Source organism: Strigops habroptila, chromosome 6 (assembly GCF_004027225.2).
Source record: "Strigops habroptila isolate Jane chromosome 6, bStrHab1.2.pri, whole genome shotgun sequence".
NCBI lineage: Eukaryota > Metazoa > Chordata > Aves > Psittaciformes > Psittacidae > Strigops > Strigops habroptila.
In genome coordinates this window covers 13,937,178-13,962,835 of record NC_044282.2, presented here as the reverse complement: position 1 = coordinate 13,962,835, position 25,658 = coordinate 13,937,178, and the positions used below count along the sequence as shown (strand labels likewise).

Below are 25,658 nucleotides of genomic sequence, written 5' to 3'. Positions count from 1 at the left end.
ATATTCCTGTCATTTTGTCTAAGACAGGGTATCCTGTTAGAACGCATGGTTATATTAATTTTTGGGTTTATATGCCATACTTTTCCATCTAAGATTTACGTTAGGATTTACATGGCGTATTTAACAGACAGGAAGATTATTTTTTGGCACCAAAGAAATGTGTGTGGTACATAGACATCACTGAATATACAACCAAATCACATTTTTGTTCAGGGTAGTATTAGAATGGCACCAGATAACAGGGCAGGTTTAGTTCAGGAAATGAATGATGCTTTATGTAATCAAATCTGCAAGGGACATTCGGCAAGAAGGACGCATACAGACAAATTAATGCTGAGTCTGGACATGGCATTAAGAACATTAATTTTTAAGTTGTGGGCGATCATTAAAGATCTGCATGAGAGGAAAAGGGTACACAGCCCCCATTTATTTAAATCAGAGCCAATAACAGAGACACAGACTCTAATACTAAGTCAAAGTATTAGTGCATTCTTTACGCAAAGGAGTTAGTGTTGCAGTCTTTGTGGTCTTATGGCTCTTTCTTACACACACTCAGGGCTCAGTACTGCAGGTTCTGCAAGCTCCAGATGACTTGAGTTTATGCGTTTGTTAGGGAGAGGCAATGAAGGCACGTTATTGCTTTGGAGTGCTGAGGCCTACTAGTGGGAGAGCTGCTAGCAGCAGGCCCTTCCTGGGCTGAAAATGCGGGCTGGTTGCTTTGCACACATGAGCCACATAAAATCCCATTTTAACACGTTATACTGCCAGAATGTCTTCCTCAGGGAGGAACCTTCCTTCCACCCCTCCCAAACCCAACAGTTTCTATCAATCAGCTTAATTATATTCAAACAAATTTCGAAGTCTTGCTCTCCAATACTGAAGATATCATGCTCTCCAGGTGATTCCAACAAAATACACTATGTAAAACAAATGGATAATCCTACAGGAACATCTCTTTCCTGTTTCCCAAGACTGGGGACCATTATCCACAACAGACCAGGCTTTGCCAGCTCACACAGAGCATTCCCAGGCCAGCACTAGCCACATGCTTTTTTTCTGCGATGCAAAGAGGAACAATATATTTCAAATGAGTGCTCTGTGCTCCCCTGCAGCTCCAGGGGGAGGAGGATGGATGTGCTGGTCCTCTGACCTGTCTCATTTCTTCCAGGCTGGAGAACAAGAAGGGCGTCTCTGGGTCTGCAAGAGAAAACTGTATGTAGGATCTCCTCAGACAGCCTGCATTGCTCATTATGATCACTCTGAAAGGCTGTAGGAGAGGTTTGGCATTCTCCATCCACCCTTGGAGGTTATCCAGACCCAAATAGACAGGGCCCTGAGTAACCTAGTCTGATCTCAGAGCTGCCCCTGCTTAAGCAGGGGTTGGACTAGAGACCTCCTGGGTCTCTTCCAACCTTAACTATCCTCTGATCCTATAAAACAAGCTGTGTTTTGAAAGTATGCAGAAGAGATTTTTGAGAAACCTAGGTGCTATGTTCATAAGCTTTTAATGGGAACACAAGGCTTGAGTCAGACCTGGTCTGCACTGCTGCCTACTCAAGAGTAACATCACTGAAATGAACTGATATGCAGCATCCACTTGGTACCTAGGTACTGTTTGGACCTCATATTGAATTATGTGGCAAAGAACAGTTTTTCAGTAATTTACAACCGACTGTTTTTCCTGGTTTCAGCTGGGATAAAGTTAGTTTTCTTCCCAGTAGCTGGTGCAGTGCTGTGTTTTGGCTTTAGTCTGGGAACAATGCTGATAAAACACACTGATGTTTTAGTTGCTGCTAAGTAGTGCTTACCCTGATCAAGGACTTTTCAGTCTTTCATGCTCCTCATGCCAGTGAGGAGAGGCACAGGAAGCCAGGAGGGAGCAGAGACAGGACCTGACCCAAACCAGCCAAAGGGGTATTCCATACCACAGCACGTCATGCCCAGTAGATAAACTGGGGGGACTTGGCTTGAAGGGACCGATATTGGTCCTTGGGGATGGGATGGGCATCAGTCACTGAGTGGTGAGGAATTGTATTGTGCATCACTTGTCTGTCTTGGCATTTATTTCTCTCTTTCTCTCTTTTTGTTGTCTTCCTTTTCATTACTGTTATTATAATAATAATAACAATTATTATTGTTATTATTCTAATTATTATAATAATATCGTATTTTCGTCCAATTATTCAACTGCTCCTATCTCAACAGAGGAGTTATACCTTTTTTCCGATTCTCCTCCCCATCCCACATGGAGGGGTGAGTGTGAGCAAGCGGCTGCATGGTCCTTAGTTGCTGGCTGGTGTTAAACCACGACACTGCTCAAGAGTTTCGAAGGACAGTTCAGGATTCATTTGTAACTGCAGAGGACATATGGTGCTCTGAGTTAGGGAACAAACCAGAATGGCTCAGGCTGGATTTGATTCCATACTCCCACCAGAACCTCTGTCCACACACAGCTGCTGTGTGAGCAAGGTCGTTGGAAGCCTTTCCTAGGAACTCTGGGACTTCACAGGAGGGGGCTGAGCGAAGACAAACACAAAGGAGGATCCTTCACCAGGGCACCACCAACACCACTGTTGCAGGGTGGAGCTTTTCTCTCAGCCTGGAGACCCTCACTTGTTAGCCTAAAAATCAGGCATGTCACCTTGGTAGTATTAGGAAGGAGGAAATCTGGAGATTTGAAAGTTCTTGTGTTTAAGTAGGGTAAACATACTTTTATACTTTGGGTTTCCTCATTAGGATTCCACGGAAAGAAGCAATGCAGAATATGTACCAGTGTTATTTCACACTGTCGCATCTCTTTCCCTATTTAGAGAGCATGTACTGATGGTGTTAATTTTTATGCTGTGGTTCTTCTAGGCACAATACATTAGAAATTTTGAGAAACTCTGCCTTCCCAGCCTCAAAAAATACATGTATTTGGGGCTTAAAGACAAGTTAAAAATAAGACTACATTTTCACCAGCAAGACTTTAAAAATCATATGTCACCCCACCCGACCTCAATTAAGTCAGGCAGAATCTGCTGAAGCAGCTGGATGGGATCAAGCAGGGTGTGAAAATCTGTGTTCTAGCACTGGGGAGAGAAAAGACCAGTTGGAAATTTCAGTGTGAAGCTGGTTCTGTATGAAGTGGAGAATTTCAAGTGTGAATGCGTGTATGTGTTCATGCATGTGCTGGGGAAAGTAGGGTTGGCAAGGGAGACAGAGGAGAGCTTTGTGTTCAGTGCTTCCTCTGACACAGCTCAGCCTGTTCCCTATCTCCCAGTTTCACTTCTGAATGTGCAGGAACATGCGGTGGCTTCTTTTTCCCACCATCTTCATCATCCCTTGTACGCAGCAGGTAAGTTCACTAAAAAGAAGAAAAAGATTTCTCCCTTCCTCACGCTGTCCCGGTTTTAAGCTTTTATTTGCTTAATGACAAAATAAATTTCAGAAAAGCAAATTCCTCATAAAGAATAAGGAGCCATTCCCTATGCCTGAGTAAATTTCATTTGCAGCTTATTTACTGTATCAGTTCTGATTCTGGTATTTTTTGTCTCTAATCTCTATGTTAATATGATTCAGTGGAAAAAAAAGTGTTAGAGAAGCTTAAATTGACAGCGACCTTGCTTTTTTTCTTTTTTTGGTCCATGCTCATATTCCATATATATACATGTATATGTGTATATGTGTATATATAGAGTGGTCTAACGTCAGGCTAGTTTTAAAAACGAGAAAGGCACCCGGGCTGTGAAAGACCTGAGCTTTGTCTCTTACGAGAAAACTTTAAGGGATAGCTTGTGCTGAAGGTATTTGTGTCAAAGGCCAATTGCATTATTTATTTACTTGATTTTGGAAACCCGCTTTATGTGCAGACTGTGTATTTTTCCTTTATGATCAAGACGAATGTCAAATGGAGACTTTCCAGCTGACTGTCTCCCTCTGCTAACTTTCTGCATATTTAAAGCCAGACTAAGATAACCAAACATTAGCAATAAAACATTGCCTGCCTTTGCTATTTGCTTATTTACGCCATCCAGACCTTGTTCAATCTTTAAAACGTAAGCAAACAAAAAACAACACCTGAAAGGCTCCTACACAATGGTCTCATTTTCTGCTCTGCCATAGGATCAGGAAAAGCATGCAGCATGCTTGTGTGGTGTGGATAGCCGTGGTATAGAAACTTTGGGAAGCAAGACTTAGAAAAATATTTGCCTGTGAACTTTACAAGTAAACTTTACATTTTCATTGTAACTGAAAAGATTTTGGAAGATTTTTCAGGTAAACTGAGCTCCTCGGTAATTTTACAGTTATAACTGTCAGGTATTTGCTTGATGCTGTGTTTCTTTCTGTGAAACTTTGTAGTCTCACACCTTTCAGTTGACAGCTTTCCCTAAAGAAAGGAGAGAAGAATCACTTGCTTAGGTAGAATTCTGTAGGTTTAAAGCATGTTTTAATTTGCAGTACAAATGAAACATACGGGTTGAAGCACACAGGTTATTTCCTGCTACACATACCTATTTTGAAATGCAATATCTGATTTAAGCCACATAACCTCATATAGCTGGCACATGGCCAAATTCCTAACAATAATCGTCTGCTTAAAAAGAAGAAAAGCAGCAAGAAAGTGTTTCCTAAAACAACCATCCAGTCTTGAACACTGCTAAATATATAGGAACACCTGTGTGTCTTATTTCCGGAACAAACCTTTGAGGAGCTTTACACTCCAATGCAAATGTTCATCAAATTAACATGGTTTATAGAAAAAGCTTAGCTGCCTAAAAAGACTATACTTAAGTTAGTTGTTTCTTTATTATTGCTGCATTTAGGTAAAAAAGATTAGAAGAAATCCTTTCTCAGCAAATGGTTAACAAAATAACATGTTTATGAAACTATCTTCTGCATGCTGCACGGAATACCACATGACATTGTTTAATATTCACTTATTATATGAATTGCCTCTGTGAATTAATATCTATTTTAAAAATCATTCAGCCAAAGGAACTTGAAAGCTACTGTTTTGGAGCTTCATTAGTAGCTGAATTAAGATATCGTAAGTATAGTTTAAATGACCATGAAAAATGGAAATTAGTAGTAGAAAAAAGCCTTTTAAAAGGTCATTTACTGTTGCACGCAATTAGGACAGATCAATTATGCTGTGAGAGCTTTCGTGGGATGTGACATACGAAATGCTGAATTCTGCAGATACTTCCAGTTTGAAAGCTGAACTGAAAGAAAACCCAGCCAAAAGATCCCTCCCCAGCTTTCCTTTACTATCTCTGCGGGAGGTGGTTTCTACATCAGTAGAGCCCTGCAGTTTGGAGGAACAGAGAGAAACTGAGAGGTGGGCTTCATGCACGCTCCAAAATTATAGGCTATATGTATATGTATATTTATTTCTTTTTCTGCATCTTGATGGTGATACTGGCACCTGATGAGGGGCTGGATCTTGTTTGTCCCTCTTGCTCAGTGGGCTGTCAGAACTGCTTGTTGAGAGCAGCTCCCAAGCCTTACATTGTACTAGCAGCCAAGTGCTGTGTGTGCCCCAACTTAACTATGGATCCAGTCATCCGTGATGAACAACTATATCACGATCTGCATTTCTGCTGAAATCAGCAGCATGAAAAGATTTAATGCTAAGATCTGAACTGTTATGTTTTAGATGTAGTTCTTAAAAAAAGCAGATAGAATATAGCTATCTCAAAGAGATCCTTTCGCACTCTGCGCTGACTTAATTTTCCCCCATCCCACAGAAAAATAAACCTATCTAGAATTACTTAGGACTTCCTTTTCTTAAAAATAAGAGGAACCTCCCCACCCCCCCATGAATTCTGAGGCAGAATATGGAGAACAGTAAACTCTGTCTAGATCTTGGCTTCCTACTGCTGATAACACTCTTTTTTAGAGATACATCTTTGCCCTTTAAGCCTTGGATTCAGTTCAACACTTACTCATGCAAATAGACTCTTAGAAAATGACCCATTAAGCTCAGTGTAACCACTAACCTCCCTTATTAGGAGTCAATTTTTGCATCTAGAACAAGAGGATTTGTAAATACCATAATGTTCCTTCCCAAACAGCTACTCAAATTTTGGAGCAAAAGGAACATTCAAAAGAGGTCTACTATTTTATAAGGCTTTTGCCATCAGCAGTGGACACAGGGCAGTGGTTGGCTACCGAAGAGTGGGAGGAATCAAAAGTTAATTAATTTGACAGGAAGTTTGTGGGAAAGAATATTCAAAGTAAATACACCATCTACTTGAAAATATTTTTTTCCTACTTTAGCTCTACTACAGGTTTTGTTCTATTGGAGGCAAAGGAAAAGGCAATGAATTGTGTTTCATACCAGCAATAGGTAAGGCTCACTGGTAGAATGTCACCTCAATGAATGACAGTGATCGATGAAACTGGTCCTCTGTCTCCTACCTAAACCTCACAGCCTCTCACTTTTGGATCCTGTGGGATGAGAAATGTTAAGTGTCTTTATGAAACTTCATAGTTCCTTCCATTACAATTTCATTTTATGCCATCCCAGCTATGCATAATGCATTGAGCTCTCAAAGTATCCCACCGTATGTAAGTTTTTCCACAGCTCACCAGTGAAGCCTGGAGAAAAACCTTCAGAAACTGGTGAAGCCCACCAGCGCAAGGAGGTTTGTCACTGGCCATGCAGATGCCCGCCTGTGCCAACCTGCACCCCTGGGGTAAGCTTGGTGAAGGACGGTTGTGGGTGCTGTAAGATCTGTGCCAAGCAGTCAGGAGAGAACTGCAATGAAGCAGATGTCTGTGATCCCCACAAAGGCCTCTACTGCGACTACTCGGAAGACGAGCCTAGGTATGAAACAGGCGTGTGTGCATGTAAGTTGTTCTTTCATGTTCTCTTCTTGAAATCTAGGAGGGTGGGACCATGCAGGTGAATGCTTTTGGAGGAAAACTCTGCTTGCTGGTGCTGCACAGCTCTGTGCTTGGCAATTTATCCTCATTTAGTCCTTTGACTGCTCAGTCAGAGGATCCGAGAGTAGGGCTGGGACCACCTTTAGACATACCTGTATATGCATTAGTGAAACCAGTTCATTGTACACAAGCCTGTTATTTGCAGACTTGTTGATGACTGATTCAAAGGTGGGTGCCTGTAGTTATCACTGGGCACAAATAAATAAATGTGTGCTTGGGCTGGGAAGAACTTGTGGGTGCAGTAAAGGCTTTCCCACTCTGTAATCAGGAACCACGTGCTCTTCCTGTGTTAGTAACTGTTGTTTACCATTTGCAGATCTGATAGCTGTGGGATGTGAGCTCAATGGAGTTTATTATCTTAATGGGCAGACCTTCCAACCTAACCCACTTTATAAGTGCCTGTGCATCAGTGGTGCAATTGGGTGTACACCTGTATTCATACCAAGACTAGCAGCAAGTGCCTGCAGCAGGGTCACGGGCAGAAAGAAGCCTGGACAACCCATCTGTGGCCCAGGACAGCACAAGCAGCTTCAAGCAACAAACTACAGACTGATGTCAGGTGTGCCTGGCTACACTGGTAAATGTTTCTGTGCATAAGCCTTGCTGCATTTAGTGTTCCTGGCTCCATCAGCCAGGCAGGCAGCACACTGGCAGTTTCTCAGTTCTTGCTGATGGCCATTGCCAGAATGACTTGTCTGTCCCAATTACCCCTCTTACTCTTAGGTCACAGGCTCTTTTCTCTAAACCCAATGAATACGCAAAGCAAAAAAGCCTTTTGGCTTCTGTCACCAGGGAATTGGCCAAAGCTATCTCCAGCCCATCTTTCTGCAGAGGTTTACTACTCATCAGATCAGACCAATTAGGGCTGCTGCTGGACAGCTATTTCACAGCCTGGGAGTTGTCTCACTTTCTCCTGCTTTGTCCTGGTAGGGAGTCTTGGTTTTCACATACACACATTAACGTGTTGGAGGCCTCTTTCAATAGAAAGCAGAAAATAGTAAAAACTTGCCTTAGCGGCTTTCCTGAATTCACCAGATTTCAGGTTGCTGCAAGGACAATGGTCCCCCCCAGTTTCCTCTCCATTCAGTCTGACCAAAAGCTTATAAGAGCTTACCCATGAAGTTCTGCTAAGGCCAGCTGATAGTCCCTTTCATCTCATTCTTGCTCTGCTGTTAACACTGTAGTTCTCTTTTTCACTTTAAGGAAGCAGCATTGCCAGGAGCAGCTGTCCTGCCCCTTCCCTGGCCACAGCTACCTGTGCTTGCACTGTCTCCTTCCCTGTGCATGTGCAAGTTTCCACAGTGAAACTCATCTTCATTACAACTAACAAGGATATCAAAAGGCTGAACCATTTATTTGGTGGCAGCTTGAATTGTGGGGAAATTAGGGCCTGAATCATCATGGATCAATAAAATAAAAGGATTGCAAAGCTGATCAGGAAGCCTTCATAAAAGGCAGCTGAGTAAATAGGTAGATGCACATAAGTCAATCTGCGGTTAAATGGGCCCACTTACAAAATCCAAAGTTCAGTTTTGACAACTTCTAACATGTTAGCAGTGGTTATGCACGTTAGCAAAAATAAGCAGCTCATCTTTACTTCAAAATTATGATACAACACCTATAACTAGTATCAAAGCCTTTTTACAGAAATCTACTTAATGCTGTGTACAAACACACACTTGGTGGGGCAACTGACTTCAAATGGAGAGACACTTCATTTCTAGAGAACATCACTAATCTGATCAAAGAAAACAGAGCTTTGAAAACAATGGCATCCAAACTGTCTGACCCCATGCAATATATTAATTGGGTTTGTGAAGAGCTGGATTTCAGATACCTGGAGAACAGCACTAAGGCATTTACTTTGTAGCACTTCAAAAGCTGCATCCCAGCCTTCAGTAACTCCTTCATTGGCTGCAACACCACACCTGGCAGCATTTGTTCTGGAATTTGAATCAGCTGTGCAACATAACCTTGAGAAAAGCTACCCAGCTCTCAAAGCACACTTCCTATGTGCCTTGGTTCAGGGACCCAACAGCCTGCCCCTGCGATGGCTGTACATGCTGAAGGATGCTATTCCTCAGGTGGTACAAACCCTCTGAAGAAAAGCATCTTGAAAGTTTTGTTTCAAAGTGAGGTCTCCCCCTTCCCTTTCCCAGTGCAGCAGAAGTATCATGTCAGCTTGTTCATGAATTCTATGAATGGCTCAATAGGCTGACACATGTTTTGAAAAGTCTTTTTTCTGTTAGTGTGGCTAACGAGTGCAAAGTTTTGCTTTACCGCTCTTGCTCTGGTTTCCGGCTTTCCTGGTCAGTTTGATTTACCTCATTCAGATACATAGGGATGTACCCAGGTCATACTTTAGAAAAAGGCACCAAGTATAAATGACCATTGAACTTCCCTTTATTTGTTGCAGATCTCTGACGGGCTTTAACCTGCTTGTTGCAATGAGATCTTTAAGTTGTTGTCTGCTTTCCAGGTAGCCTTGTCATTCTGCCCATGCTCTTACCTAAACACAGAGATTCCACATAACCAGTTTTTGTTTTGCAGTTTCACCATGAGCTTTTCACTGCAATTTTGTTTCTTTTTTGAAGTGTACTTCTCCTCATCCAGCCCTAATCCATCAGAAAATAGGCTTTTTGGTGATATCTAGAAGTGACTGGAGAATTCTATCCCTCAATAAAAAAGCAAAAGCCTTCACGGTACCTACAAAGAAACCAACATTGATGTTTTCAGCACTCCTTTTCAAGCTATGCTTGGCTTTAATTAATTTTCAGTGTCTCTTCCATTCTGGACATTTCATAAAAATTCCACAAATAACTGTCTCCACATAACATTTGCATCACATTAAACCGGAAGGTCGAACAATACATGCAATTTCATAGTCCTTGCTAGGATGAGCATCCAGTGTCGCTAAGTTTAATAGCAGCTTAGACAGCTTTCTTGTAACTCCATTTACGCCTATTTTTAGATTTACCTACAAAAGCACCTTCATGAACAGAAATCCAGTGCTTATTCTTTTATTTTCAATTAATGCTTTTTGGGCTGTTCTGCTACATATATAATATATTGCTGTCTTAGCTTACAGAAGCTTACCGCTAGTTTTGAAGAGAAAGTGCCTGGTGCAGGCAACCCCCTGGACGCCGTGTTCCAGGACCTGTGGCATAGGCATCTCCAGTAGAGTGACCAACGAAAACAGCAAGTGTGAAATGAAGAAAGAGAAGAGGTTATGCTTCATCCAGCCTTGTCTGAGCAACACATTGAAGACAATAAAGGTATTTTCTAATATAAAACGGCTTCCTAATAGAAAATGAAAATATTGGAATTAATGGAGTCAGGGATGGATTAGCAACTACTAACATAAAATGACCTTTTTTAAAGGTTTTAAAATAACTCCTCTCCATTTTCTACCGTCAGTCTTTAGGTTTCAATAGTAAACTCAGATGCGTAATTTCAAACAAAATGTTACACTGTCCTGAAATGTAAGTGCTACCAGTGCTGTCCTGCTGCTCGGTCACTCAGAAAATACTTTCTATTTGTTGACTGGTAAAGGAAAATAAGACAGCTCTCAGAAGGAGTGGTTTTCAAGTTATTTCTATGTAACTAGTGCCACTTTTTCTTACATGTTTTGTTTTTAATGTTTAAAAACCTCACAGGCTTTTCTTTGTTTTTATATTAAAGATTCCAAAAGGAAAAACATGTCAACCGACATTCCAGCTTCCTACAGCAGAGAAATTAGTTTTTTCTGGATGCTCAACTACCCAAAGCTACAAACTAACTTTCTGTGGGGTGTGCTTGGATAAGAGGTGTTGCATACCTAATAAGTCCAAAATGATCACTGTACAGTTTGAGTGTCCCAACGAAGGCTTCTTTAGGTGGAAGATGATGTGGATAACATCGTGTGTATGTCAGAGGATTTGCAGTGCTCCAGGAGATATATTTTCTGAACTCAAACTTGTATGACAAGTTACACCATTGACTGTAACCCACTGGGAATGCAACAGCACATTCACACCCTGAAGAGGTAGCATAATCCCCTGCCACAGCAATGTTTATAGTGAAACTACACATGGGAACACTCCTCTGTTAAATAGCACCTGGAGCACCTAAAAGCAAGTCAGAGTGCATCTTTTTAACCAGAATTGGTTTTGTATGTGGAAAAACATTCTTGAAAAGGATGTATGTAACACTAGTACTGCCAAAACAAGAACTTTTGGTAATTAAAGGTGCAGCAAGACAGCTTCATACCCCACTGTAACAAGTTGCTGCCCACTAAGACAAATACATGTAAATTCATAGACACTCTGACCTATTAGAAAAACCCCACCACCCTGTAATACTTCATCTATTGTTCCTGATTCTCAAATTAACATTTTCTACTATGTGTCTGCAATAGTAAAATACATCAATGCTGTCTCAAACAGGAGAAGTCATTTTAAGCTCAGACAGATTTATCTGCTGCACAAAGCATTCTCTAGTGGTGTGAATTTAACACACTGGTAAAGGAACAAGTAAGTGGGCACCTGCTGATAACAGATACAACATTTCAAGGAAATGACTACTTTTAGAATGTTTTCTTAAAAGAAAATGCCCTCAACAAATGCTATCACAATCTTTTATTGAATACTTTCAGACTTACACATTGAAAATCGTGCTTACTTATACACCCACTCTAACTCTACTAGAAGGACTTCAAGCTTTAAGAAATCATTGTATTGATCCAGTCTGACTTGTAATAGTTCACTAGTCTTGCTGTTCTAAGACAGCCAAGGCTGGCGAGCAACTGGAAACAGCTGTACATTGTTTTGTAAGATTTCTTACTGTAATATAAAGATCTACTTACCCTGGTAATTATAAATATTAAACCGCCTATTTTACTTGCATTATTTTAAGCATATAAACATTGTTCTCGAAACAGTCATTACAACTTCATTATAAGTGCATGTTTCGCTCAGAGGTACATTGTATTCTCTCATTATCAAGTGCAACTCAGCATTCATTAATATGAATCATTAAAATAATGTTAATTAATACTCCAAGTATAATACTTGGAACAAGAATTTTGTTGAATTTTCTGATATTGCAAATTTTGATATCAGCTCAGAATGCTCTAATACAGCTAAGTGCAACACGGAAGCAAAAATGTTACAACTATGAACATAGAGCATTCTTAAATTACAACTATCCTGCAAAGTTTAGGAAACCAGTTTCATTAGAGACTTGCTTTCACCTTTGAAGAGACGATGTAGGCTTCTCTTCATAGTTGCTTGTTAAAAAACAAATCAGCAACAGTGATCCTTCCTTGAAGCAAGGCCTGCCTTCAGTTTACTGTAAGATGAAAATCTGAGAAAAGAACAACATTTTTGGCTGCTATAACCTCTCTTTCTTCTCTTTACAGCATATGGTATGCCAATTCACAGTTAGGAAGATGGCTCTTACTGATATATTTGCCATAATTAGGTGCCTTCAAATCTTTCTTACAGTCTGGGCCTGTCACTTCATATGATGCCTCTCAGAGCTGAGGAAGCCATTGTCCCAGTCTCATTTTGGAATTACAATAGCTCAATATGCTTCGATTCATTCTGGTTAATTGAAGTGGTTGGATGCTTGGGGGGTTTCTTTTTTCTTTTTATATCAGTTCCTCCTCCTTCAAACAGCTATCTTCAGCCTTGGTGGATCTGTTCTAGGCCCACCTTTTGTGGCATCCAGTTCATTGTACTCTTCTATTAGGTCAGACAAAGATGATATGGCTTCAGAAAAACAGCTTTGTTCCATCCCATCTACATGCAGATAATGGTGAAGGTGAGCCTACGGGAATAAAAAAAAATATTCAGTGTTCTCCTTTTTCTTGGCACCTTATCCTTTTGGCTCAATACGTACCATTTAGCCCACACTGAAGGGGAGAGTGCAAGCACTGTAGGACACAGATTTAAAGACTTAGGACATTCCTTGTTCAAAGACTGAACAACTTTAGTAATAATCCCCTACGGAATCACAGTCGATATTACTGATTTTTATATGTCCACCTCTTCACATTGTTTTCTTGGGTTCACCTGAACAAACTGTGTATTGGGTTTACGTGGCAAGGTTTTGGTAGTGAGGGGGAGTGCAGGGCTGCAGGGGTGGCTTTTGTGAGAAGATAACCAGGATCTGCCCCTATGTCAGACACAGCCAGATCCAACTGGCTCCAGTAGTGCCTCTGTGACAACATACTTAAGGAGGGGTAAAAAATGCTGCACAACAGCTGTGAGAGAGGGGAGTTAGAAAAATGTGAGAGAAACAGCTCTGCAGACACCAAGATCAGGGAAGAAGGAGCAGGAGTGAAATTGAGGCTGGGAAGAAGGGCATGGGGTGGGGTGAAGATGTTCTCAGTTTTCATTTATTTCTTGCTATCCTAGTCTGTTATTAATTGACAATAAATTAATATTCCCCGAGTCAAATCTGTTCTGCCCATGACAAACCAGTGAGTGATCTCCCTGTCCTTATCTTGACCCATAAGCTTTTCATCATACTTTCTGCCCCTGTCCTGCTGAAGAGAACAGCTTGGTAGGCACCTGACAGCCAGCCAAGGTCAATCCACCACAAGCTGGCAGGCAGATCTGTCACATACTGACAGATACTGACTGCTGAAGAGAGTAAGTATATAGCCTGGTAGGTACAGATTAATAATGAGGTTACACTTTTTGAGCAGCAGCTGTTGGAATGATTCCTTGAGAGGTAATGCAAATAAAAATCTTTGGCTGTTACTTTTAAGCAGTCCCTTTGTGATAACTAAGATTTGCTTCCAGTAAAGCAAGATGCTAATGGTTAGTGGCTACGGATGTTATAATCATCAGTTGTACCTTTTTCTTGTAGAGCTTCATAAATCTGTCTTTGAGTTCAATGAAAGTTGGTTTTACACAGGTGTTGTTTGCTAGAGCCAGCAGAGAATGTGAATGGCCCACAGGAGGTACTGAACACAAACCAGTTTTCCAGCCCTCTTGATTCCAGGAGACAAAGTGCAGGGAAGGCTTCAACCTGCAATACAAAAATGTAGATAACTAAGGAATGTAAAGAGCACAAAGCTTAAGTTACCTTTGCTAACAGTGTGAAAAGGTTAACATTCAAAACTTTCAGAACTAAGCAAGCCAGTTATAACTATCATTTTGAACACAACATTTTAGACTTCAGACTAAACCATTGTCTATTTTAAATTTAAATTACAAACACCAATTTTGTTAATTTAATGTATCAGGGTTTGAAAAATAAAGTTACAAGCACCTATTTCCATAAAAGGGACTGGAAGCAATCTGAGATTTACAAGAGGGGCAGATTAATACTGTGTGGGGACAATGAGTCCATGTGTAGTTTAGAAATAAGTAAAATGCTTTACATTCTCAGAAATTTTCCCCATGTACCTGTTTGCCTGTAAACTCCATTCTGTATGCAAAGCTTGCCTGCCTTTCCTCTTATAGCTATGTAGATCAATAGTGTAAAAGGTAGAAAAAGAGTGCTAACAACAGAGTTGTTAAAACAAGAATGATTCCTGATGATGAAAGCGTCAATAACAAAGAGGGGCTTTCTGTTCAGTAAAAACAAACTTCTACTACAGAACTTACTCCTCAAACATCTTTTACTTGCAGGAGACCTCTGGAAGGTTGGGCTTTGCTTTCTTTTGCGTTTTTGAGAAAGGAGCAGCACAGGGACATCTAGTCAGCTCCCTTTATTTGGGAATCCAAGAACGCTGTGACTTATTCTAACTCATTACGTAAATTAATTACATTTTCTTCCCTTCTGAAAGTAAGAAAAATATTTCTGAGTAAACTAATTTGGTATTGAAATTCTTCAAATGAATATTGAGAGTGTTCTGGACAACTGACAACAGCTGCAAAACCAAATCCATGACTACTTTGTGGCATTACAAACCTTTCAATATTTCTGCGAAGGTCTGAAACCTGCACATTTCCTCGAACGAGAAGTGCACAGGCAAGGTAGAGGCTGTGCTTTGGATCTGCTTGAATTAGTTGATGATCTCTACTGAAAGCATCTGAAAACATCTGGTCCAACCTAGGTGAAAAGAAAACAGGGTTAGGTACTCTTACTAAAGGGTATGAAAGTTCTTCAGAATGCTCCCCCTGTGAGGGTTTAAAAGTTCATAAAATTCTAGAGATAAAGGTACATTTAACCTGGGACCATGAATGATAGGAAAAAGATTCAAACCCTTATACGCACATATGTTGGCAATAGAAGTTTTTAAAACCACACTGGACCCATCTTCCCTGCTCTTCCCCCTCACGTTACAAGCCACTGTTCAGTTCAAAGTCAGAAAGCCAGAGAAGTGGACAGACTAAGAGACCTTTATTATGACAATTTTAGGTCAATGGTTACAAAGTATTAAAAATATGTAAAAGGATGTAACTACTTCAGGTTCTGGTTACATGAAAATTTAAGTAAACAATCTCACTGCTTGTGAAGGATCTCACAAGAAACACCAAAGTGCTGCTGACCCTTACAGAACTGTTACACATCATTATTTAAAAGGATCAATGAATCCTACAGCTGCATTCACTTTGATTAAGTGAATTGGATTAATATCCAAGTTATTCTTTCCATTTGTTCTGAACTCTCTGCATCCACCACCACGATTTCTTTAAAATGACCTCTGCCAGAACCTTCCTATTAAAAATAACTAGAGACAAAAATATTCCTGTTTCCACCTCACTCTAAAACATGATTGACTGAGGACCTCCCCATAGCCTGCTACCTTCCCTGCAGCACTGTATTGTCCCCTCAGAGCATGGTTTCAAGAGATCCAATTGATTGTCACAACCTGTTATCACAGAAAACAGGTGGTCCTGCCCTCTTCTTCACTTACCCTAGCTGCCTGTCACTATTTGGACCTTTTGCTGACTGAACTTAATTCACTAAATCAAATAAGATCTATTTTAACTAGTTATTTTTCTGCCATGTCACTGGTATAACTCATCTCAAAAAATTTGACAAATGTCAGTTTAGTGTTACAATGAGCTGTTAAACGGCCTCTCTGCATCTCCAGACTGAAGTATGATGCCACTACTTCCCAAAGAGTCTAGTTTCATTCCTTGTTTGTCTTTACAGGATTTTGTGAGTCAAGTGCAGACTGTTACTCAAAAGACTTTGTGGTGTGGCTTCTAAGTAACACATTTTCCAACAGAAACATTTCCCAACAGAGATAACAAAAACAGATTTCAAGTTTACTGGCTCAAGCATTACAGAGACAAGGGACAAAGGATGTTCCTAAAAATCAGCAGGACTGATTTGAAAATGCGGTAGACTTAAAACTTTCAGAACTTTTACCCTTCATTAGTTTTGCTATAGTTTGTTATTTTTTTTCCTTACCTTCTAGAAGGTACGTTAACATCAGCCAACGTATACAGAGGAGTCAAGCTTGAAACCAAGTAATGAAGCCGAGGAAATGGAACCAAATTCATGCTGATTTCATTAAGATCCATGTTAAGGGAACCTTCAAACCTAGCAGAGCTGAAAAATTAGCAGAGTGTTATGAAACTGTTACAAACTAAGGGAATTACTTTTAGAATGTAAGCATTCATCACATCTGTTTTTTCAACTGTTCTATACAACAATTGAACAACACAGCATTCAAGAAACTGTTCATGTACTAAACTTTCACATTTGGCAGTAACAGTGCTATGTCTTATTTACTTACACTTCTCATTATAGAACAATAAATCATCATGATTGAGACCTTGTTTCCTGATTGCAATTTTTAACACTTTTTTTCAGTATGTGGACGTAGCTGGTTTTAATAGTTTTAATAAATAGTGTATTTCACCAGGAGTTTCTTGCAGCAATAGGCAGTTTAGGAGCAACAATGATCTGATGGTATTTATAAAATACAACTGGCCTAGAAAGCCAAATCTCCCTGGGCTCTGTTAAGCATTAATGGAAGACAATATCCTTCTGCCTATAAACCTTCTTTACTTCAGTAGTAAGAACATATCACAGGTAGGGCAACACCACTGCAATGTGAACACTTTCAAATACGTAAACATTTACTAATTCTTAAAAAGAGAAGACATATCAAATGGAAAACAGTTAGTATTCTTTGACTTGCTTTGCAGCACACATGGCCTCCAGAAATACTACTTTTACAGAGGAATAACCTGTAACTTTACCTTGTCAGGTTCAGCAGCAAGTTGGCTAGAATATTATTCATTGCATCAAATGGCTTTTCTTGTACAGTTTTTGCACTCCCTGCACTTGATGTCACCAAGCTGTTTTGCTTCACAGTTGACCCTAGCTTCCCAGAATTGGCCATCTGATGAATTTTATTAACTATATCAAATAGAGACTTTAAGAGAGAGAAAAAAAAAAAAGCATACAAGAAGTCTTGAGCACAAAGCTTTCAAATTCAGTACCCCAATTTTTAATTTCAATTAGTCTTAAAGCAAAAGCTAAGACATTGTTCTGTCAATTCAAAGATTATACCTTTGATACATGTAAGTCCAACTTCTGACCAATTCCAACTGACTGATGTGTTTCTAAAAGTCTGTTCTTTACATGTTGAACATCTACACAGCTTGACTCAGAAGTTCGAATTTTATTCAACTATTCAAAATCCTCATCTTCTAAAATTACATTTTGGATTTTCATATTTCTTGTGAAAGCAAAAATATACTCCCTAAATATTTTTTCACTCTCTCTTGCCTTTTTTACAAGCAAAAAAAGAGAGTCATTGAAGTTAATACAAATGAGTCTAGTGGTTTGTGTGGTCAGGTATGCCTACTATGCTCACATCACCAGTCAGTAAAGTCAAGTGTGTTGGAATTTGGAGTGATGAGTCATCTCTCTTGCAGGACTCCACTAATACTATGCAAAAATTGATTGCTAAAAGACTGTAAGACTCTCAGCCTCCGTAAATAGAGGCTTTTCACTGTTTACCTGGAAATATACATGAGAAAATTCACTCTACACCACTTCAAAGGTGAAGAGCAATTTTTTAGTGATACTCATGTTAATTTCAAAAGCCTGCGAGTGACTTAGGATTTCAATTATTACTTTAAAAAATGAAGTTATGCTTTTTAAGACATGGTACTCAAATTGATACAAAGAAGGAAGAAACACTTCCTACATGCAGTCTAATAAAAAAGAAATTGAGGGAAATAGATTATTATCTTACTTCATTCTCTATTGGCAGGACACAGTCTGCATGTTCATTAAGCTCCTTCATAGCCAGAACACTGTTATATGGAGAAGTAATAACGTCATCTTCACCAGAGGGATAAACTGAAGTAACAAATCTATATACTTCTGGGAATTCATCCTCAAGCAACTTTAGTACAAAAGTTCCAAGACCAGATCCTGTCCCTAATTATGAATGAAGACAGAATGAGAGAAGATAAAAGGTTCCCCATGTTATTTTAAGCCTTAAGTCTCGTATGTTGGAAACTTTTACAACTTTTCAGTAATACATATTAATGAATATTTTCTGAAGCATTTGGCTGACAGTGGAGGCTCAAACATAAAGGTTTTTCTCAGACAGGAAAGTACTTAAGTGATAAAAGTATTTCCCACAGCATACCAGAAGGATGAAGTATACAATCTCAAATTTCTGCAAACCAAAAGGTCCTATGTAACCAACAGTTTTCTGGCCTAGTATTATTTCTTATTTTAAAAATCTTTAATTTGAATTTTGAAATAAAACATTAAAAACCTTGAACTGCCCCAAACAATCATTTACTTTCCTTTTGGGGTTTCCTTATAGTTTACTCACTCTCCAGTCAAAACAGAACCACCCCTTTTCCCTGGCACACCTTTTTACCTCAGTAGCACAAAGCACATAGCACTGAGTTCAAATCAGAGAACTGAACTGTGGTTTTTCTGTCTTGGACAGCTAACATTCTCAGCAGCAGACAATTTCATCAATGAACAAGACAAAGTTTCTGCAATAACAGAAATAAGATCTGCAGGGTCTCTCAGATTAAGCAAATGGCCACAAAAAAGGCCCTTGGCAAAAGTCTTGCTTTGTATTTAAAGCTATTTTCTGTTCCTTTTTCCACATCATAACCAGTTATAACACACAGGCTCCCCTCCACGTTTCTGGGGGAGGAAGGCTTTATATTGTCACTGCAAAGGATTCTCCCGATTTATTAACACAGTAGCTAGACTGGTTTCAAGAAAATTATGTGGAAAGAAAACAGGAAAGCAAAGTTTTTCTAATGTTAAGTAACATCAGAAGAGTCCTCCAAAGCCTTTAGAAAACTCCCACCATGAATAACAACTTGATTACAACAACGATGTCAGTGTTCCAAGGCTCCTGTCCCTTCCTCTGATCAGTAATACTTCAGTGTTTCCTTGTTTGATACCTGTCTCGATCCACCCATTTCCTCATGTTTAAAATTTTAGCTGTATTTTTGTTCTGTGTGGCACTTACCTTAGTTCATGATTTGGGCTTCTCAGTTTTTTAACAAACCAAATAATAATTACAGGTCCACTTAAATGGACCATTAGGGTTTTTTTTTATTCTGCATTCTGAATGACAGATTACTACGCTGATCTTTTCAAGATCCAGGTTTTTCTTTTTCCATCTGTGGCTGGTGCAATCACACTAATGATAAAAAAAAAAATTACTTACCACCTCCCATAGAATGAATTATAAAAAAACACTGTAGACAGTCACAATGTTCTGCAGCTTTCCTCAGCTTTTCCACAATGTTTTCCTGATACTGCGAGCCATACAGCTTATGACCTACAGCCCTGAGGACACAAAAAGTACGTTAAAAAAAATAAATCCATTAATATAGCTTTCCATTTTTTATTTTAACTCCTCCTATTTGATATTTTAGAGTTCAGAGCTGGGTGCAACACCTATTTTCTGCAAGTTGCTAAGCTGTGACTAAATCACATGAATATGGGAGTCAGGATATAGGTTTAATTTTGAGGATGCAAGCAGCAGTAAGTTCACAGCTTTGCAGTGTGCTGTATTATTTTGTACTGTTACGGAAATAAACTTGCAGACTGGATGATCAAATTATAATTATGAAACTAAAGTTATGCACTCCTTAACAATAAGGATATCCCTATGTAATGCATATAGTGATCTTCCTTTGGGCACTACGCGAGTCAGTTGCTATCAGCACTAAACCACCCCCCTTGCAAACAGCTCATTTCCAACACACTTGCCTGCGAGGTGGTGAAGTTACAGGATGCTTTATTCTCTATATTGCACTCTCATTTGGTACATTTGCTGATGATTTGCTTTCCAGTCTGTAGTGCACTGAATATTATTAGAGGCACATCAAGGTCTCAGTGAAAATTTGGAATTCATTATGTTAATCAATCTTTTCCTGAATTTCTCTTTTTGGTAATGTAATTTATATGCACAAAGCCAGACTCTGTGGTGCTTAGAAATCAGAAGTACATTTGTTCATATATCTCATTTCCATACTAGTTGTACAGTCTCAAACTAGATTATGGTTTCAAGTAAGCAATGAAAGCAGCTGAATACCAAAGAAACAAAAATAAAAAGCATGTCCTCTTGAAAAAGAAAATCAAAAAAGAGGGAAAAAAAAACAGATAAAATGATCCATCAGCAGAATTATCCTTCTCTAAAAGGGTTTTCAAAGCCCTCCTCCAGGCAACAGTGACTCCAAAGTTTACTGGTAATATGCTGCAGCTCCCCAGGTGCAGAACAAACCAGAAAGCTACTGTTATCCTTTCCCTTTTCAAATGCCATCTAATTAGTTGCTAAGAAATGCTTCTGAAAAGGTTCTCACCAGTTGTTTCCTGACCCAGAAACATCTGTGATAAGCTGTGTGCTATCAAACACATCCCTCAATGGTCCCTGCAGAATTTCATTTACCACGCCCTCCTCCATGTCAATCAACAGTGCCTTTGAGAAAGGGAAGAATTAAAATTGTCAGTAAGCAAACCACCCTGTGAAATAATCACACAAAAAAAATACAAGATTATTTACAATATAAAAGGCTCGTCGTTTTTAGTCTGCTCAAGAGAAACTTTTTAGTTGTTCACTAGAAGACAAGCTAGATTCACCTTGGCTGATTTGCCAGAAGTCGTTCAAGAGGACAACATTTCAGATGATAATGCAATTTTGTTAAAATTGCATTTTGCCCGAATAGTTAGGAATAAAGAAATTGAAGCATTTTTCTGTTTCAAGTGTTCTTGCTTCTTAATCACTTAAAGTGGCTAAAAGAAACCCATTCCTTAGAAAAGTAAAATAAAAGCTTTGCTGGTAGTATCTGCAATCATTTTATTAAAATTATAATTTACTCATCAAGACTGGCAGCAAATTGCTTACTCCACTGAATCACAAAAGATACTATTATAAATGTTACTATTCAAAGCAGTATTTAAAAGCATAAGTAATTATGCTTTTAAATAATTGGAAGCAAATATGGAAGTGTAAATATGCTGGAAGCAAATATGCAGTGTAAAAGGAGTGACTTTTATAGATTGCCTTACTCGTGCTTTTAAAGAGCAGATTTTTCCTTTGTAAATATCGGGACCATCACCACCACTTCTGGAAAAAAAAAGGGAAAAAAAAACCCCAAACAAAACATCAAGCTCTGAATCACCATAGAAAATAAGGCAATATATACATTAGCATAAAATTTCCTCCTTAATCTTTTGTGTTCAGAGGACTGCTACAACGTAAACAAACAGAAACACCTTGAAAATGATGCTAAGACAGACCTTGTAATTCCCTAAAGCAGTGCAATTACAGAACATGATCTCTATCAGAAATATCTCAAACTACTTCAGGAAGCTGAAACAATCATCATTAAGAGTTTAATCTCAGATTCAGCCTCTGCTCTGTGGCAATTCTACAAGCATGCCAAAACTTGAAAGGATTATTTTTCCTCTAGCACGCAGTATGTATATCTGCAACATCTCATGGAACACACCAAGTAGCACCACTGGCTTTACAATGGGGGTAGTACAGCACTGTAGTACTTACTGCTCAAGCTGTGACAGCTGTATAACTGCACTAGCACAGTACTATGTTTGACTGGCTTTGCCATTAAGATTTACCGGTTCAGAAATCATGCTGGGTTGACGTAGCTTAATTTTCCTTTTTTTTCCAGGACTGGTTGTAGTGAGCTAACCCAGGGGACTATGCATTGTGCACAATCACATTTTTTCCTCACAAAGAATGCTGATACTTCTGCACTCAAAGGATGAGATACTCCAGTCTGGCCAAACTATATTTAACACAGGTAAAAAAGGCAAGGATACTAGAAGATGGATCTAATTTTCCCCTCAATTATTTATCTAATCTGGTGGCTGGCCAAGCCAGAATTTAAAGTATCTCTTAGACTACTCTACATTCAACCACAATAATATTCCAAAAACATCCGCTGAAATTCACTACAACACCAAATGTTCTGACCATGCTCAGTCCCATCAGGAATGCAGAGTATGGGGCTGCCCTGGGTTCCTCAAGGATCTTCCACCTTCTCACTCAAAGAGGCAATCCAGACATCTCTCATTAGCTGAGTGGCTCACAGCAGCTCCAGTACTCATGTGATTGAATTAGCCTACACTACCCCCATATGAGTCCACTGTAGCACCAGTAAATCCAGCCAAGGAAGTTCTATTTCTCCTCAGGCACTAACAAAATTCAAAGAGAAAAAACCTACCCCAGTTCAACATTTCGTTCTCTTATTATCTTCATGATCTTTCATGCTAGCTCACATTTTCAATCATTTTGATTCAATTGCTCAAAAAAATCCCCACGCTCCCTAGAATTCCTTAAGCTCAAGACATGCACTTCTGTATATAAAATCATACATGTAAGCACATTTCTAATGTTACACAGTTTAATAGTAACCATAACAGAAAAAAGTCTGCCTGGTTCTGCCAGAGTTTTGTTCATAGCTGTTTCTGACAGGTTAACCCACCTGGATTAATCATTTTGAACAGTGGTATGGCCATAGCATAGAAAACTGAAATTTGCCACTTTTAGGACATAGGGTTTTATGCTTGCAATAGCCTGGGAGGTGAACGACTTCTTTCTGATAAAAAGAAAACCCCACAACAATAACAAAAGGCTAAAACCTCAGAGCCTGAGCAACAGCGTTTGAAACAACTGTAAATAAATTATGGTTCAAGGCTACAGTTAAAAGTGGGAATTGTTTCAATAGGAAAATGAATAGCTCTCGGGAAAGACAAGATTTGAATAATCATTCTTCTCTTTCACAGGTAGGGGAATCTTCCTTGAAACTTCTACAGTATTCGATGAGACAAGTCCTTCCTTTTTGCAGAGAAAACAGATGATTCTATTGGAGCCAACCTGTCAACTGTAAACTTGGTGGTTTCATCTGGCACATACACAGATGTTGTTTGCAACCAAATCTTCTTGGATTAAAAAAAAAATAAAATAAAAATTATATTCTAGGAAATGCCCACAAGGAATGGCAATGATAAACTCCAATGCACTTGCATGTTCTTTCAGAGGTAAGATTTGAGACAAAACAATTAGTATTTCAATGCCATTTTAGTTAAAATTGCATGCTGTACTGCAACTTTGCCACATGATAGAAGGAAACAGAGGCTGGTCAAATGCTTTTTAATTACTTACAATAAAACAACAATATCCAAGTGCACAACTGTTTTATTCTTGCAAACTGCATGGATTTTTATAACTGATCAGTTAAGAACTGACTGAATGCTCTTAAGGTACAAATTGGTTAACAAAAAAAAAAAAACAAACCACAAAACAAAAAACCACAGACACCACTCTCCTTGTGCAACAAACTAGTCAGATAAAAGAGATCTGAAAAATGACATGACCTTTTCTGACTACCTTACATACAATTCCTCCTACAGCTCTTCAAGAAATGATGCTAAGTTGGTATTCAGAGGGCTTGCAGTGTGATCTTGATTTGCAACGACAAAAGCTATCAGATGCTGACTGTCCACTCTTGGGACAGAAAGAAGGTAAGACAAATCCTAACACTTTCAACGCCTTTCTGAAGTGAGTATAGTTAAAATGGTAAGGTGAAGATAGTGTTCTGAGGAGAATACAAAAAAGTAAAATCTTCTTCTAGAACTAAATATGACTTGAAGCAAAGAAAACTGTAGCTTAGGTTAAAAGAAGATACTAGAATTGTTGATCTTCTGTATTAAACTCATGAGCTGCTTGATGACTTACCTTGTATCTACATTCCTAAAGAAACTGCTTAATGCTTCATCATAAATTCCTTTCTAAAAGGAAACAACACAACAAAAGATGATGCATAACATCAGAAATTTAGTGCTTTTTCATAGAATAATTTAAGCTGGAAGGGACCTTTGAAGGTCACCTGACAAACCTCCCCACTTAAAACAGACTAAACATCTACATTGAATCCAACTAGCTCTAGTCAGCTCCAGAAAGAACATTTCTTTGAAGCATGAGCTTGATATTAAAAACTGTCAAGAGGATGTAACTAGGAAATTAATTTTTCAACACAAGATTAAACAACTACTCTTCTTTCAGTTCAAAAAATTTAGGATTTCACTGAAGATCGTGATGCAATTATTAAATTTCATAGCTGCTGTTTAGCAGACTCAGTTCAACACTGATACAACACTCGGTTCATCATGGCTCCATACCCATGATACCACCAATGTCCATGAAGTTCTGTGGAAAGCGTATTGCATTGTATCAGTGATTCCTAAACTCCCTGCTAAGGGGTGGTATGGAAATTACTTACCCTGCCATAAAGCTTAAGGGACCTGGCAAGTTCAAACACTTTATTATTTTACAGACTACTTACCATACTCCTAAAGACCTGGTGAGGAAGAATTTGGAAGTCACTGCTCCCTACAACACTAAAACCAAGAGACTCTGCATATACATATGAACTTCATTCACTGCTTTTTACAGCTAGTTCAATAGAAGGTATTGAGAAGGATTGCTCACCATTATCTGCTAACATACAGTGTTTACCAGGAAGTAGTATATTTACAGTCATAGCAAGAAGAGTGCATTTGTGTTCAGATACTCACAACAATCCTGTGCCATCTTTATGATGCTATTTTGGTCAGCACAGCTGTACAGCAAGTCACTGCGCAGGTTGTGTTAACATAGAAAAACAAAGCTGGACTTTGGTGAGCTGCTTTTTTGCTTTACTGCCCAGCAGCAAAAGACCTGTATTGTACAACCCTCTTTTCATTAACTGCCTCAAACCTGGTAACGTCTGCCTGCAGAGAAGCATCCTGAGCTTTTCAAGGTGGGAAGGCTAGAGAAAGCTGATCTGAATTAAGAGATAATTAGATAAAAGGCTTAAGAAGCTGGGGATAGTTTTGCCCATAACGAAGCAGCCTTCAAATAAGCACAGTGCTTTGCAGCCACAGTGAAGAACACAGGACGAAGCGAGGGTTACTGCAGCCTGTTTCGGCACGGTACACAGCGAGAGGGGCAGGCGTTCAGCCCGGCCGCGGCACCGCTCCCCTCAGCCCAGCGCCGCCGTTACCTTGTTGACGTTGGCGTGCTCCCGCAGCGCCAGGTCCCAGAAGCGGCAGCCCACCTGGTTCCCGCACTGGCCCACTGCAAAGGGGAGACACGAGGGTCAGGTAAGGGCTGGAGAGGGGCGGAGAGTGCTCTGGGCGCCAGGACCCCTTACCCTGCACCACCACCGACTGGGTCATGGCGGGGCGGAGGGCCACCGCCTGCTCGTTCGAACTCGGCGCTCGGAAGCCGCGCCCCTTTAACGGCCGCGGCGGAGGGCGGGACGTTGCGGCGG

General features: G+C 39.6%; 2 protein-coding genes across 11 annotated transcripts; one reads left to right on the top strand and one right to left on the bottom strand.

The window, feature by feature from the left end:
- Nucleotides 1-398: 398 nt before the first annotated feature.
- On the bottom strand, nucleotides 399-25,658 carry TUBE1 (tubulin epsilon 1). 10 transcript variants are annotated; one of them, XR_003991940.1, is made up of 14 exons: nucleotides 25,539-25,646; nucleotides 25,389-25,462; nucleotides 24,083-24,135; nucleotides 21,391-21,448; nucleotides 20,685-20,800; nucleotides 19,544-19,665; nucleotides 18,089-18,276; nucleotides 17,085-17,260; nucleotides 16,288-16,428; nucleotides 14,836-14,976; nucleotides 13,773-13,947; nucleotides 12,161-12,738; nucleotides 10,027-10,230; nucleotides 399-1,197 (listed from the first exon to the last, which is right to left on the bottom strand). XR_003991940.1 is itself a non-coding variant. In XM_030490164.1 (12 exons), exons 1-12 carry the CDS (start codon nucleotides 25,561-25,563, stop codon nucleotides 12,580-12,582), a joined length of 1,425 nt encoding a protein of 474 aa, XP_030346024.1. In that variant the 5' UTR covers nucleotides 25,564-25,647; the 3' UTR covers nucleotides 11,532-12,579. The 10 variants fall into 10 exon arrangements, 6 of the variants coding, with proteins under 6 accessions (XP_030346024.1, XP_030346023.1, XP_030346027.1 ...); XR_003991939.1 differs by lacking the exon at nucleotides 399-1,197 and having other exon boundaries at nucleotides 9,654-10,230; XR_003991941.1 differs by lacking the exon at nucleotides 399-1,197 and having other exon boundaries at nucleotides 9,654-10,102.
- On the top strand, nucleotides 3,251-11,244 carry CCN6 (cellular communication network factor 6). The gene is made up of 5 exons (XM_030490170.1): nucleotides 3,251-3,337; nucleotides 6,558-6,834; nucleotides 7,247-7,489; nucleotides 10,012-10,205; nucleotides 10,612-11,244. The coding sequence occupies exons 1-5, from the start codon at nucleotides 3,275-3,277 to the stop codon at nucleotides 10,891-10,893; spliced, it is 1,059 nt and encodes a 352-aa protein (XP_030346030.1). The 5' UTR covers nucleotides 3,251-3,274; the 3' UTR covers nucleotides 10,894-11,244.

Excerpts from the sequence above, each read along its gene's own strand:
- CCN6 (XM_030490170.1), top strand. The coding sequence starts at position 3,275 with ATGTGCAGGAACATGCGGTGGCTTCTTTTTCCCACCATCTTCATCATC. Across the intron at positions 3,338-6,557 it reads TCATCCCTTGTACGCAGCAG|TTTTTCCACAGCTCACCAGT; the intron begins GTAAGTTCACTA and ends ACCGTATGTAAG. Across the intron at positions 6,835-7,246 it reads TGAAACAGGCGTGTGTGCAT|ATCTGATAGCTGTGGGATGT; the intron begins GTAAGTTGTTCT and ends TACCATTTGCAG.
- TUBE1 (XM_030490163.1), bottom strand. The coding sequence starts at position 25,563 with ATGACCCAGTCGGTGGTGGTGCAGG. Across the intron at positions 21,449-24,082 it reads TTTAGGAATGTAGATACAAG|AAGTGGTGGTGATGGTCCCG; the intron begins GTAAGTCATCAA and ends TTTTTTTTCCAG. Across the intron at positions 13,948-14,835 it reads CTTCGCAGAAATATTGAAAG|GTTGAAGCCTTCCCTGCACT; the intron begins GTTTGTAATGCC and ends TTTGTATTGCAG.